Source organism: Terrapene carolina, unplaced genomic scaffold (genome assembly GCF_002925995.2).
Source record: "Terrapene carolina triunguis isolate 2854851 unplaced genomic scaffold, T_m_triunguis-2.0 Scaffold58, whole genome shotgun sequence".
Classification (NCBI taxonomy): Eukaryota; Metazoa; Chordata; order Testudines; family Emydidae; genus Terrapene; species Terrapene triunguis.
This window is the reverse complement of record NW_020664409.1, coordinates 17,593,478-17,608,106: the sequence shown is the minus strand read 5'-3', so window position 1 is coordinate 17,608,106 and position 14,629 is coordinate 17,593,478. Positions and strand designations below refer to the sequence as shown.

The following is a 14,629-nucleotide window of genomic DNA, read 5'->3' as shown; positions in this document are numbered from 1 at the left end:
GGCACCTTAGAGACTAACAAATTTATTAGAGCATAAGCTTATATGCATCCGAAGAAGTGGGCTGTAGCCCACGAAAGCTTATGCTCTAATAAATTTGTTAGTCTCTAAGGTGCCACAAGTACTACTGTTCTTTTTAGGTTGGTATAGTCATTGCACTCACCCACTAGAAGGAGACATAATTATAAGCCAATATATTATTATGTAAGGTGAAATGTAGTTCTTATCGCTACACCTAACTAGAGCTAGACTCACTGAAAGCCCAGAATCCAAATGTAGAGATGTCCCCTCATCACTGTATTGAAGTAAACCAAAACTCAGCATCTGAACACCCTCTGGCAGGGTACCTGCTTCACCTCATCCCTGGGTAGGGGGAAGGTCCTTTAGCCATGGGTGGGCTTGTGCACGCCCACTTCCTGGAACCCAACAGGACTGCTCTCTTATGTCCGTCAAGACTGACTTTTTCACAACCCCCAAATTTTGGAGAAGTTTGGATTCAAATTTTGCGCCAAAAGTCCACTTCTAATTATATATTACATGGGACTTCCAACTGAATTTAACAGCAAGGCTGTAAATGCTTTGAAAATGTAAAGCACTACAAAGATGGTAAGTATTATTAGTTATTAAGCACTGGATTTAAACTCCAATGAAAGTTTTATGTAGATAGGGCCTAAAGAAAATATTAAAATACATCTAATATTACAAAGAATTTATAAACAATGAACCACCATCTCAATAGTCCATTGATGTAGGTGAGGACATAAAGAACTGCAACTCTGTTTATGGAATGGGATATCATAGATTCTTAAAAATCTTTTAAAGTAAAATTCTGTTATTGTTGTTGTTATCAATATTGTAGCATCCATGGTAGAGGCAGCAGAGTCTAAAGTTGTGATTGAATTCCAACTGTCAGTATAACTCCTGCTTTTTCATTGCTCAGAACTTCCTTAAACAAATTCCTTCTGGGTGTGAATTTTCCTAGAAAGTTTGAGTAAAATCTTTACAGCTGTTTTTGAGTGGTGGCTTTCTACAATTATTTACTGAGTTGAATTAATAAGTATGTATACAATTGTATATGAGTTTTCTGTACATGCTGACCACAAAGGAATTATTAAACTGAGGAAAAATAATAAATAGAATTTGAACCATACGGGCAGAGTTACATCTATGCTGACCCAGTTGCTGGATCAGGGCCTTTTAAAATAGATTTTGCATCCATCAGTTTCCATAACAAAAATTACAACCTTAGAGCCTGCAAAGACAATGAGACTAAACGTGTACCTAAATCTTTGTGGGATTGAGGCCTTAATGTGATTAATTTTATTCACCCTGGAAAGGGAAGAAATACTTCCAAATTTGTATTTTTATCACTTTATCTGGAAAAAAAAAAACCCAGACAGTTTGCATTAATGCAAGGTCATAATTTCCTAAGGATAAGATGATTGGAAACATTAAAAAAAAATCAAAAGAGAAGAAACACTACAAAACACACACTATTTTTCATTCACAAGTTAAAGGAGGTCAAAAAACTCCAGCCTCCCCTACCACTTCGTTATGTGCTATCTGTACCAGAACCAGTGGATTGAAATTACTGTAGTTTCGTGTCGGGTGTAATTTGATCTCAACATCAGGGGGTGGCGCTTTGCATTGTGGTAGTTGTAGTCATTTGTCCTTTAAGCCACTATTAACTGTGGACGTGAAGAGAATTTCTGTGAACTACAATTCCCAAGGCTCCGTAGTATTTTTTCCAGGGAACTTTGCAAACGCAATGGCGAGGAAGTTGCAAATGTCAGCGAGCAAAGGGTGATGTAGGTTTCTCAAAGTAAATCAACAAGGTAAAAGCAAAACTCAAAGTCAGAGATTGCTCTAATTCTGTTTCATTATAAGGGCTGCACCTTCCGTGGACACACTATGCATGTGTTGCTTAGGTGCAGACTACAGTAGGATAGATCTATGCAGCAGTTCAGCTAATCTAGATCTTAGTTTGTTGGTAACATATTAAGACTTGTTTTCCCTCATCATGTTTTCTGCTTCGTTTATGCGAGTTATTCAATGCAGCGAGAAGTTACAAGGCTCGCCAGGAAAGTGGTTGCTTGCACCCCATGGGAAGATGTTTCTAAGGACTTGGCGGTGTTTTAGGTGGGGGCAGGAATTTGCCCACAGAGAATCTGTGTTGCGCCCTCGTATGTTTTTCCAAGTTGCTAAACAAAATATCTGGACCCAGGAGGGGTCCCTGAGAGCTGGGAATAAAAGCAAACAAGTGTCTGTGCAAAGAAGTCAAAAAGGAGGAGCACCCGTGTCGGCTGCTCAGAAAGGTAAGTGGGCCTATGGCCAGTATTAATTAGGAGCAACATGCATTGTTTTTAGAGACTGTTGCTGCAGGAACTAGCTGCAGCCTTGCAATTGAGATTTTAGGCACCCAGAACTGAGGAATTAAAAATTGTGGTTCCCACAGCTGCAACTTGTTCCCTGTACACATTGCATTATTTTGCATGACTTCAAACAATGTTAACTTTTAACTTGTATGTGTATATTACACACACAGAGGGTAAAATTTTTCTTGGAGTCCTACTTACAGCTCTTCTTGACTTTATTGGGATATATATGAGGGAAGAATCTGATGCATCAAGTGTTTGAGGTTGTGGGAGGACTCTGAATACATGTCTACATTAGAGAAAAAATAAAGTCCATGTGTTGCTAATTCAAGTTCAACTTTAATGATGTTGTTAGCAATAGGGACTTTGTTTTTTGAAAAACTTTCCTGCTGTAAATGCTTGACAAACTGGACAGTACTGCTCCAGTTGTGCAAATTTAGGCTTGTATTTTGCATGCCATCACACACTTTCTAATGCATACTAAACAGCTGAGTGGCAGGCCTCTTATATTTAGACTAATTGGAGTCAGCCTAATATATTTTGTAGGATCATCTTAAGTAATACACGGTGCCTCTCCATCTACCTCCCCAGTTATGGCTGAACCCCTCCCCCCGCATAAGTTTACCACTACATTCCCATTCCCTTGCCTTTTGCCTGCCTGCAGTCAGCTTTTGGTATCACCCCAGCCCTGCTGCCCCCACTTCCCCATGGAACAGGAAGCCAAGAGATGAAGTAAACGTACATTTTCCAAGCAGAGAGTCCACACGAAGACTCTCAGGGATAAACCTCTGCTTCTACAAAGTGCCACCCAAGTCAGATGGAATCATAGATGGGGAAACAGGGAAGATACCTGGTCCAGAGCCCCTGGAAAAAAATTGCAGCAACACTTCGGTTGAAGGCTGATACAAATTCAAATAGACTGTTAATTAACTCTTCTAAAATCATTTTCTTCCTCCAACGCACACATCAAATTTTCTTATTGACATATAACAAAATAATTTTTCTTTTAGTTTGGGTGGGAAGGAAGGGCTTTGTATCTAATAATGTCCACATCTATGTATTAGATTGATATTTGATATCAGTTTCATCAATCCCTATCTAATATGGAAATTGTAACTCACTTTTATGGATTTCTTCCATATGGCCACAACAATGGTCTTAGATTGATCATCCATCAATTCAAATGGAAAAAAACTGAATGGAATATAGAGGTGACTCAAACTCTTATCACTGAATTGGAATTGGAATTCATTGTCTATTAGTGCCCATATAAATTCTATGTCCATGTCATTTCCTGAAGATTAAGACTGGCTGGGTTTAATGACCTAAGAGAGCAGTTTCCAAACATGGTCCATTTGCTGGTTGCCAGCAGAGTTGGCTGATCACATGGTACTGGCTCCTTCTTTACAACTGGTACATCTTAAAAATAGTGAATGCTTTCCTAATAGTGCATTTCTATGTACATAATTAATATACTGTAGTTGCCACCGACCTTGTCATTTGATCACCAGTGGGAGGGGAAGCAGTCCATGTTGTTCCAAATGGGAAGGAAGATGGCCCATAAGAGACTTTGATGTAGTCCATGTTTGGAGATCCCAAGTTTGAGGTGTCTCAACTAGGTATTAATCCCCAGGAACTGCCTTGGCCATTCATGATTTTTTGCTTAAACCTTCAATAGAATAAATACAATGCTAAACAATGTAATTTTATTTCTCTGCGGCCAAGGAGGTTCCACTTTCATTGATAGACATAAGTGAATATCAGAATGTAATGTCTTAATTGATCTTGAATGCTTTGAGCGTCTGTCAAGCAGTTACAATATGTAGCTTTTGTTACAGTAAGCCAATTTAGTTCCCTAAAGGCTCTAGCAGTTTTTTCTGTTTAGTTCCACTACTAGTGAAATAAAAATGAAATACTTTGCTTAGTGGTAGAGTAGGACGAGAGGACTTTTCTTGGAATTATAGTAATTTAGTTATCTTCTAACATTATTATTATTATTATTTATTATGGTTGTAATTATGTAATGTATGACAGTTCCATCATATGACCTCTAGTTCCTCCCATTCATTCCTTTGAGCAAGAAGTGATTGTTACACAGCTTCAGAAAGTGAAAGGGCTTTTCTTTGGATAAAACCTTCTCAGCTGATAAGGCGGCTGTGGAAAGTGGGAGGAAAAGAGGTTATTAAACTTTCCTCACTAATTTGAACTTTGCTAAAAAGCACAATTTATAATCCACACAAATTGGTGATCTCTTCCCACTTCTCAAGAAAGATTTTATAGCAGAGGTTGTAATAAGGTCTCATAATAACTTCTTACTCTTGTACATGATGAAATATTATAAATAAATTACAATTGACTAAAAAAAGTATATGCTTTTGTGGCATCCTTGCTTTTTATTGTTCACGTACTTGGTAATTCCTCATTCACAGTCTTTGTCAGTAGTGTTGACCCTTTCCCCCATACTTTTGTTAAAAATTTGCTATAAATGAATGTTATATTGTAACTTGAATACTTTGCAGCTGAAATGTATTACTAAAACTTAAAAGAAAATGACTTTGTATGTCAACATGAGAGCAATAGCACAGGTTGTTCTGGGTTTAAACTAGTTGAAAGGTTTAATAAAAAATTCTGCTGGAACTGACAAAAACTTTTCATGGTCTCTTTACTTTACTGCTGAGGTATAACAGAAGGAATGGACTAAAAGCTGACTTTTTCCCCCCTTATCAATATGAGACCTACTTACCAAAATGCTAATTGAATCTTAGACTGGCACATAGAAGAAAAGAAAATTATTTATATGATACACTTATGCTAATCTTATTAACTGACATTGTAACTACTATATTTTTTCTCTCTATTACAGTGAAAGAAGCTGGAAGGGATTTTACCTACTTAATAGTGGTGCTCGTTGGGATTGGTGTTACAGGTTATATAAAAAGCTGTATGCCCTATAAATATTCTTTATTTATTGTTCATCAGATTAGATTAGTTCTCATTTTATTTGCTTTTGTTTCCCTCTATTTCAGGTGGTTTGTTCTATGTGATTTTTAAAGAACTATTCTCTTCCTCCAGTCCCAGTAAGATTTATGGCGATGCCTTGGAGAAATGCAGATCTCACCCAGAGGTTGTTTTTCAAACCTAAATTACAGTTTCACAGTTGAACAAAAGGATTTCTTATTAATTGCTGTCTTTCAGATCTTCCATTCAAAGAGCATGTACCATTAAGCTCCAAAGAAAATTCCAGTTGACTCAGTCACACACATAATTCCACTCAATATAGTGGGAATTGGTGCCCACTAAAATACACCATGTAGTTTCTGACTGCTTTCTTCACCGAATGATATACTCTTCTTATTTATAGTGTGGTACTGCACAAAAGTCTCATTAAAATCAGAACACCATTGTGCTAGGTGCTATACAAATCTGCAGGAAGACATGGCCCCCCTCACCCAAAAAACTTAGTGTAATTTGAAACAAAGTGACTTTAACAAATAGTAGAAGGGAGGGAAGGATGAAGTTAACAGTAATAAGACCATGCAGTTATGTAGGTTAGCTAGATATAAATAAAAATAAACTCAGAGCTAGACGTTAAAAATCACATTTTCAGATAAAGCCATAAATGTGTGTAATAGCCTTCCAGACAAGATTACTAAAGTGTCAGTGGGATTCATCTAGAAATATCAAAAATATTAGAAAGATAAAAATAGAGATCTATACTTTGGAACTAGGCTTATAAAAATGATAACCTCATTCTGGTGCCATACCGCAAAATCATGCTTCCTCTCTGATCTGACTAAACTAAGTTTGAAAACCTGGCTGATTTTTTTGCTGTGCTTTGGAACCTGATTTATAGAAATGACAAAACCTTTTGTTTCTAGTTTTTAATAAAAGGAATCATTGCTATTTTATTAGATTATTAGATTACTTTTTAAACTACAACTTTGAAATACTCCGAGACAATGTCTCTGATGAGATGGGAGGGCATTTTGCTTTTTCTTTCTTTATATAGTCAACCTGGGAAGACTAAAGTCAATAATATACATACAGTACACGTAAAAGTTAGAATTCTGTCAGCTAAGATAGATGCTCATAATGCAGATCTTTATAGGATTTTAAGGATAATTGAATAATCTAGTTTATAAAGAAATTCATTGAAATATAGAAATACTATTTGATATGAATCTGCTGCTGTCGTCTAGTTTGTTTCCTAAATTCTTGGGTTGTCACTATCATAGTATACTAGAAACATTTGGTGAAACGAAAATGATTTCAGATGAGGAGGTGGGATGACACTGGAGTATCTGTTTGAATGTGACCCTTTAGACATGCTATACCTCATCTCTATTCTTTTTCTTAGGTAATAGGTGTTTTTGGAGAACCCATTAAAGGTTATGGTGAGCCAACGCGACGAGGAAGACGACAGCTTGTCAGGTACTTGTTTGCATTTGTTCTGTACAAACACCTATTTCTGCAAAGACGCTTTGGGCCAAGGTTACAGCTAGACTAACTTAGCTGCATAGGATATATTTGATCTGTCATTTATAAAAGGAACTGAGCAATCTCTTTTGCAGGGCTACTTACATGGCACATAGGTAGCAAGTGTTTGCTAGGGTTAAAGAACATTTGAGAACAATTTTAGGTGGAAGATTTTTTCCAAGTTCATCTTTCTGAGGGCACAGAATTTGAGTTATTAGGGTTGCAAACAGAGTGGCAATATTTTTCATCATCTATTTATAGTTATGCTGATCATTTAACCTGCAGAATTATTTGTATAAATTGTAAAGTATTATGGGGGGGGGGAGGGGTCTGTTTTGTTTAAAGAGTAGTTAGACCCTGTTTCCTGAACTGCCACCTAGAAGAGCATTTTATTTTTAAAGGAAGAGAGAAGTCTGGAAAGGCTTTTTTTTTTTTTTTTTTTTTTTTTTTTTTTAAAAAAGGTCAGTCAAGGACAGGTTTATTTTCCTTGTCCTAAATGTAAAGATGCACGAAGGTCCTCTGTCCCAATTGGTCTAATTCCTTCTCTTGTAAGACTGGCAGGAAACTAAAGAAACACCTTAGTGGTAGAATACTAAATTGAACATGCTTTGTAAAAGCTTTAATACTGGGGGTTGGGACCCCTCAGGGAGTTGTGAGGTTACTACATGGTGGGTCACAAGCTGTCAGCCCCCACCCCAACCCCCACTTTGCATCCAGCATTTATAATAGTGTTAAATATATTTAAAAGTGTTTTTAATTTATAAGGGGGGTCGCACTCAGTGGCTTGCTATGTGAAAGGGGTCACCTGTGCAAAAGTTTGCGAATCACTGCTTTATTATGATACAGCAGAATGTCTGTTTATATCCAACACTAACCACTTTTCAGTCATATAGTTCTTACATTTGATGCTACGCATATACTATACACTAATCATTTTGATCTCACACAACACCTTTGAAATGGATGTAGTCCTCTGAAAGTGTGAGAATTTATTACATTCCCACTTCTTTCTTATTTGTCATTCACTTGCTCTAGCTCTTCTTAAATTAAATTAGAAGCACTTTGGCAGCATGGACTTCTTATGGCTTAGTACAGTGCCCAGCACGATTAGATCTCAATCCCCACTCAGGCCTTTGGGCTTCAGTTTACCAAAATGGATTTAGTGTGAGGCAGATTGATGGCCCTGCATAGAAAAACTGAACCCCAAAATTGAGATTTTTTTTTTTTTTTTTTAAAGGAAAATAATTTTTCTCCCAGTTAAAGATTGTTTTTTTTTTTTTACCAGATTGTGTGTCAAAAATGCTGCTCACAGTTGAGCTGCTGAATACTAAAATGTAAAAGGGAAGTTTTAAGCATCTGTCCATAAAAACATCTGTCCCTTCTCGGGTCATAGCTGAATGAAGAGGTAATTGATTCCGTCTGACGAAGTGGGTATTCACCCACGAAAGCTTATGCTCCAATACATCTGTTAGGCTTAAAGGTGCCACAGGACTCTCTGTGGCTTTTTACAGATCCAGACTAACACGGCTACCCCTCTGATACTTGGTTCCTATGATTTCAGTTCCAACTTTTTGCTAGCTGTGCATTTTTTAAAGTTATTTTTGAGTCAGGACTTTTGAGGAAGGTTGCAATCAAGTCTGTGGCCTGATCCATGATCTCACGTGTCTCAGAATACCTATGGGCCTGCTCACTGGGTATATGTTTGGTTCTCTGGACTTTCTGAAGCCAAAGTTACCAGAATGGGGAGCTCCTTCATTAGCATAAAGGTAATTAATTAGATCCCACTGGGAGATGCTAGTGACCTCAAGAGAAGTAGTTCCAAGCAGGAGGAACTAGCTATGTAGTGCAACCATGCCTGACAATGTTTTGACTTACTCCATGCTCCTGGTTGGCTGTTGAGTAGTAAGAGTCCAGCAAAATGAAATTTTTAAGATTTGACATCTACAAGCAAGTAATCTTTAGTCAGCCACCAAGTCTATCAAAGTTAAACTTCAGAGCCAATAAAACCACTGGCTTTTGTGGGGTTTTTTGTTTTTGTTGTGTTTTGTTTTTTTTCTTTTCCAACCATGTACCGGCTTCCTGAAGCTGAATAAAACCACAGTCAACAACCATTATACATAAGCATTAATTTGTTTTGTTTTCCAATCTTTAATAGTAGAGTAACATATCTACTTCAGCATTCTTGCTCTTGATTTTAACTCCTAACGGACAACTGATATTGAATGCACATGTGTATGGCTAGAATCCACAGAATTCATCTGAAAATGAGACCTACACAGTAGTTCCTCAGATACCTAAAATGGTCCTAGGTTAAACAACTTTCCTGTCTAAAAGATCATGCCAGTGTCTCTTGAAAGCACTGGAATACATCCCCTCCCAACGTAGCTATGCAACTTTTCTAGGTGAGAGTGTTAACTCAAATCCAATTAATTAAAATAGCAAGAAGGCCACATAGTTTAAGGAAAAGGTGCCAGACTGCACTTTTTAAAAAACTATCTTATGTCTAACAAGTGAGAGTTAAGACCTTCTGTCTATTCAATTACAATCTGGCATTGAGATGTAGGTAAGATCATACATTGAGACAAAATTGCTGTCCGTAGAGATGTTTCACTTCACATAATTGTGCCTGCAATGTACATTGTTTCTCAAACTGCAATACACAGAATGTGTAACAGGTTTCCTTCTTCCTTTTTCTTAGTCACTTTGAGTATGTAAAAAATGGATTGAAATACATGCGCTTGAAGTTCTACATTGAGGGCTCAGAACGGGGAAAGCAAGGGACAGTCCATGTGGAAGTGAAAGAGGTAAAATTGTCTCTATTAGTTATACAGTCAACAAGCATCACCTGATGCTTAAACTACTGAAGGGGAAAAAAATAACCCTTGCATGTTTTTCCTTATTACAGAATCCTGAAAGCAGAAGATATGAGTACCGTTACATATTTGTGGACGTTGAGGCCTACCCTAGAAGAACCATTGTAATTGAAGATAATAGATAGTAACTTGGTTCTTTCACTGTGACAGTTCTTGAAGAGTGCTGAATGATGCGCAGTCAGTGTACAAATGAATGCCGAGTGATGCAGCATACATCTACAATTTCACAATCTTACTTCCTTACTTACATCCATGGAATCTCATTGAAGGCACTGGGGTTGCACAGGTGTAACTGGGGCCAGTAGAGAGTTGGTCACTATCAGTGTATTTATAATGGAAGTATAACAGGATTTGAAGTGAACCAAATTTTAAAATAGTGTCCTCTTTTATCGCAAAAAGGCATGAGATAGGAAAGAATAGTTATACAATGAATTTAATACTGGATAGTATTTCTACACACAACCCCTAATATTGTCTTCCAACACTTCAAAATTATTTTTCTTTTGTTTATATTTCACAACAGCACTTCAATAAAGAATGACATACAAAATGTAGAAAAATACATGTTCATTTATGTGCAGCCACTGTGTTTGATAGTGAGATAAAATGAGAAGATATCAGCAATGCAAGGAGACTTTATTGCAGTTGCAGCTATGAATATGCATCACAGTATTGCGTGGCCCGACAAGATGAATTAGGATGAAAGGCAATAAAATTTAGCAGCTTCTAAGAAGTCTCAATAGAATGAGGGAGGTACAAACGTCTGAGCTAGTCAGACATATAGGACCTGGTCCTGGCGCTAACCTAGCAGAGAGGACTTGATTGTAGTACTCAGTACTGTGGGGATTTTGGGCTGCAAAACAGTCCCTATATAACTATGGGGAGTAGTTGTATGGCAGAACTTCATATTGTGGCCACTGTCTATTAGATGGAAAACAATGCCAGTTTGGTACCGGGTATCTCCTTGATCATCAGGCGCTTTAGAGACCAGGCCAAAATGACTAGTAACAAACCTTCAGAGCTGCAGGTCTTCATGCTTTAGTTGTGGTGCCTTAGTTCTGAATCTCTTTCCCCTCTTTGATGCGGCAAATATCTCTGCTCTTCAGAGGAGGCTTAAGGGACTCTTGTTGTTTAAATGACCAAAAAAAAAAAAGCCAAATTGATTCCTCCACCCTTTGCTTCATTTCTGTACAATGCTCTGTGCCACAGGATGTGTTACAGGCTAAGGAAGAGGGTTTGTTTTTTTAAATGGGAGCCTGTGTATGATGGGGGCACAAACCCCACAAAGGTGAGGGTTAAGGAGTTGCTCTGGCCACAGGAAGTCACACCCCTTTACCGCTGCTGGGCCTGATCCTAATGAAGGGAAGAGTTCAAAAAGGAGCAGCTCAGTCTAGACTGACTGAACAGGAGTTTGGTGCTGCAGCCTCCAGCGGAGAAGCCACCGGGGCTCCAAGCAACCAGGCCCAGGCCTCACAGTCAAGCTGCTGCAAGCCTTTCAACAGTGGAGGCCAAGGGTGACGTGTTTCTGCAGATAAGGGAAGATGCTTTGGAGCATGACCTGAAAAGACAGTGAGGGGAACCCCAAGACAGACCTGTCGCACAGATGGACAAACAGAATCGGGTAGGAAGTGACGCAGGGAACAGGCATAAGGGCATCCACCCTTAGGCCATGTATCTGGCCCATTGTTTTGAAGGATCCTGGGTCGGAACCTGGTGCAGCAGGATGGGCTCAGGTTCCCCTACCCCCAACCATCGGCTCTCGCCCTTGGGCGACACCGCCACTGGCTCTAGCTGCTAAGCCAGGCAGCCAAAACTCTTGACATTATCACTGGCTCTAGCCACTAGGCAAAGTGTCCACAGACTCTCGCCGTTGGGCAGCAGTCTGGAGTATTGTCCCCGCAACACTGTAAGTATATTGGAGGTTTGTATAAAATTCATATTAAATTTTTTCAGGTTGATTTTACTAGTTGAAGGAGCATATACCATCCCATAATTAGAAACACACTGAAGGTGACTAAGAGAAAGTATAAATGTTATATCCACATCGTACTACAGAGTTCAAACCAAGTGCACAAAAGGGAATAGGGCAGTTTGTGCGTGTAAACAGTACCATGAGCTGACTAGGTTGATGGTCCCTTGGGAAAACATAGGGTAATAATTCCAATGAAACAACTTACTGCCCCAAATATACTCCATAAATGCCAGTTTGTTGAATTCTAGTGCTAGTAAACTGGTGTCCATTTTGTCTAGTTTAAAAAATTTGTTACCAAAGCATCATTTAAAAACTAGAACATAAAGCTAGGCTCCCAGGGATTCCATACTTTTGCAAAGGAAGCCAAGAATGCATCCCATGAAGTGTGCACGACTTTAAAAAATCATGAAGTAACAGCTTTAAAGATAAAGTCCAAAATAGTTTAATGAAAAAAAAATCAGACTTTACTAAGCGGTGTGCTATTTTCTTAAGATTTATTTTAACAAATTAAAAGTTAAATCAATGGTTATACGTCAACCCCTAATGTTCTGGTTTTTCCTACAGAAGTTGTATATATTCCTTTTGGCATGACAATACAGGTTGAAAGTCTCAAGAAAAATAAAGAGAAAGCGATACTGAACAAATATATTGACTGATGTGGCTATTTTTATAAAGTCCACAGCTAACAGAAAGGGAGGATTTAATAGTCATGATATATAAACTCCACAGCAAAACAAAACCTCAGGCATGTCTGTTACCTGGGGTTCTTTCAACCCAAAGCTCTTGGTAACTTTTACTCTGTGCGAGGTGGTGTCAGGAAATAAATCAGGGGAGACGTGGCTGTCCGATCGATAGATGGCTGGCACAAACAGGACAACACAAGAGTGCTTTCACTTAAAGCTAAACTTTACTTAGTCTCAAGCACTTAACACACGTCCGCAACAGGTTAGTAAAACACCCCCAACCCTTGATAATTACCAACGCTGAGTGTGGCTCTCGAGTGACACAGCGGCGGGCTTCCGGTGGCCAAATCAGTCCGCCGGTGGGGACCGCAAGATGTATCCAGAGGGAGAGTCCCAAACAAGTCCAACTACTCAAACTTTCCCCCCTTATTTATACATTAGTAATGGAATGACATGTCCCTTAAAGAAAACTTGATAAGTAAGCAGTTTCAATGGTCAAGCAAGAGGTTCCTTCTGATTATTGATTAACCAGGTATGGGTTTTTCCAGAGTTCGTAGCCTTGAGATCCCAATAGACTTTCCTGTGGCACATCCTGCTCTTTTAAAATGCATGTATCAGCAACTTCAACACAATTCTTATCAGGAAGGATGTAGGGTCAAGCTGCCCTTTCTCTGGCACCCGGCACCCAACACCCCCTCCTGCGTTGGTCAAGCTGAGACTGCTGACTCGGCTGCTTTTAGCAATAAGCCATAGTGGTTTCAGGCACTTTACTGGTTTGCCAAAATTTCCCCGTACACAACTAAAAAAGTATCTCCAGGTTTGTATCTATTTATTGAAATATATACATTTGTCACAGTTGCAGGGTTAGATGTCTCCCCGTCCCTCTCTGGGTCTCAGTGCACCCCAAAGGTAACAAGCCTCAAACTTTCACCTCTCTCTAGCTATAGTTATGTGATTCTCCCACTTCTAGACCAGGACCTGTGTTAAAAATCCCTGTTTGCTAACCAGGATTAGCTCAGCAAACCCAGCTTAAATTCAGTTCCTGCAGTTCTGCACTAAGGGAGCTCTGGCCAGTGGTACATACACAGTGACCATCCAATCTTTGAACATGGATTTTTAAATTGATTACCTACCTCGAGCTTACTATTCCTGTATTGATAGCCAAGTAAGCCCAACTTCTTCAGATTCCCTCTGTAAAGTGTCTTTGGTAGCCATTCCCCTGAAACGGACTCCCCCCGCACTTCTCTTTCTAGAGAGTGACTAAGGGTGGAATTCAAAAAGGTATTTAGGTAATACCAAATGGAAGTCAAGTAGCTAAATACCTTTGCAAATCCCAATTGTTTAGAGTCCTTCTAGCCCTTAAGATTAGGCATGATAATTCTCTTAACATAGAGCCAAGGCAGGTAGGTCTTCCCAGTTGTTAGCCCAGTCCCTGTTCTCTTAACAATCCTGAAGTGGTTTACTGGAAGGTATTTTATGTTTAGTTATAGCAAAAACAAGCAGGAAATGAAATTAACAGCCCCTTTTGACTTAACACTAGTCAGAAAACATCCCTTACAGCAATTGCACAACCATATAGCATTCATGAATTAATACATAGCAACCGCACATCCGTCACAACAATTATATATATTGTATATTGCTAATAGAAAATAATGGACACAAATCATAGGTGTGCAGCTATTGATACAAATCTGATTAACCCTAAAGCATTTCAGTCTTTACTTAGTTATATGAAATAGAGTTTGGTTATGTTGAAGACAAGAGGCAGATTACAAGGTTAGTAATATCAACCAAGACTGACCAAACCAAATTCACATCCATGAACTTCAGTGGAATGACAAAGAATAAGTTGTTTGCAGGATTGTTGTAGCCATGTTGGTCCCATAATATTAGAGAGAGAAGGTAGTGGAAGTAATCTCCTTTATTGGACTTAATCCTTAGAAGCTGGACTCATTTCCTTTGTTCCTTAAAGGAAGCTCGTCAAGGCTAAGAACCCCACAATTCAATTTTACCTATAGCAGAAGCCATTAAATTGAACTTTTGCCAGCTGTTTCTATAGCTTTCCTATTCCAAGTATAGGGGATAATTATGGAAGTTGAGATTCCACCATGTGGTAACTTTAATGACTGCTATGGTAGGTAAAAATACCTGCTTGTCAATCTTGAAAGGGTCACTTTCAAGAATAAAGACAATGGTCCAAATTCATCTCTCATATCACTTCACTGAAAGTAATGCAGTCAGCATCTTTCA

At 38.6% G+C, this 14,629-nt stretch overlaps 1 protein-coding gene across 1 annotated transcript; it reads left to right on the top strand.

Annotated features, from left to right (window-relative positions):
* Positions 1-1,758: 1,758 nt before the first annotated feature.
* Positions 1,759-10,244, top strand: TIMM21 (translocase of inner mitochondrial membrane 21). The gene is made up of 6 exons (XM_024212317.2): positions 1,759-2,312; positions 5,236-5,298; positions 5,399-5,496; positions 6,730-6,803; positions 9,547-9,652; positions 9,754-10,244. The coding sequence occupies exons 1-6, from the start codon at positions 2,018-2,020 to the stop codon at positions 9,844-9,846; spliced, it is 729 nt and encodes a 242-aa protein (XP_024068085.1). The 5' UTR covers positions 1,759-2,017; the 3' UTR covers positions 9,847-10,244.
* The last annotated feature ends 4,385 nt before the right edge of the window (positions 10,245-14,629 follow it).

Coding starts and splice junctions, on each gene's coding strand:
- TIMM21 (XM_024212317.2), top strand. CDS start 2,018: ATGTTTTCTGCTTCGTTTATGCGAGTTATTCAATGCAGCGAGAAGTTA. Junction 5,497..6,729: donor AATGCAGATCTCACCCAGAG/GTTGTTTTTCAA, acceptor TCTTTTTCTTAG/GTAATAGGTGTTTTTGGAGA. Junction 9,653..9,753: donor TCCATGTGGAAGTGAAAGAG/GTAAAATTGTCT, acceptor TCCTTATTACAG/AATCCTGAAAGCAGAAGATA.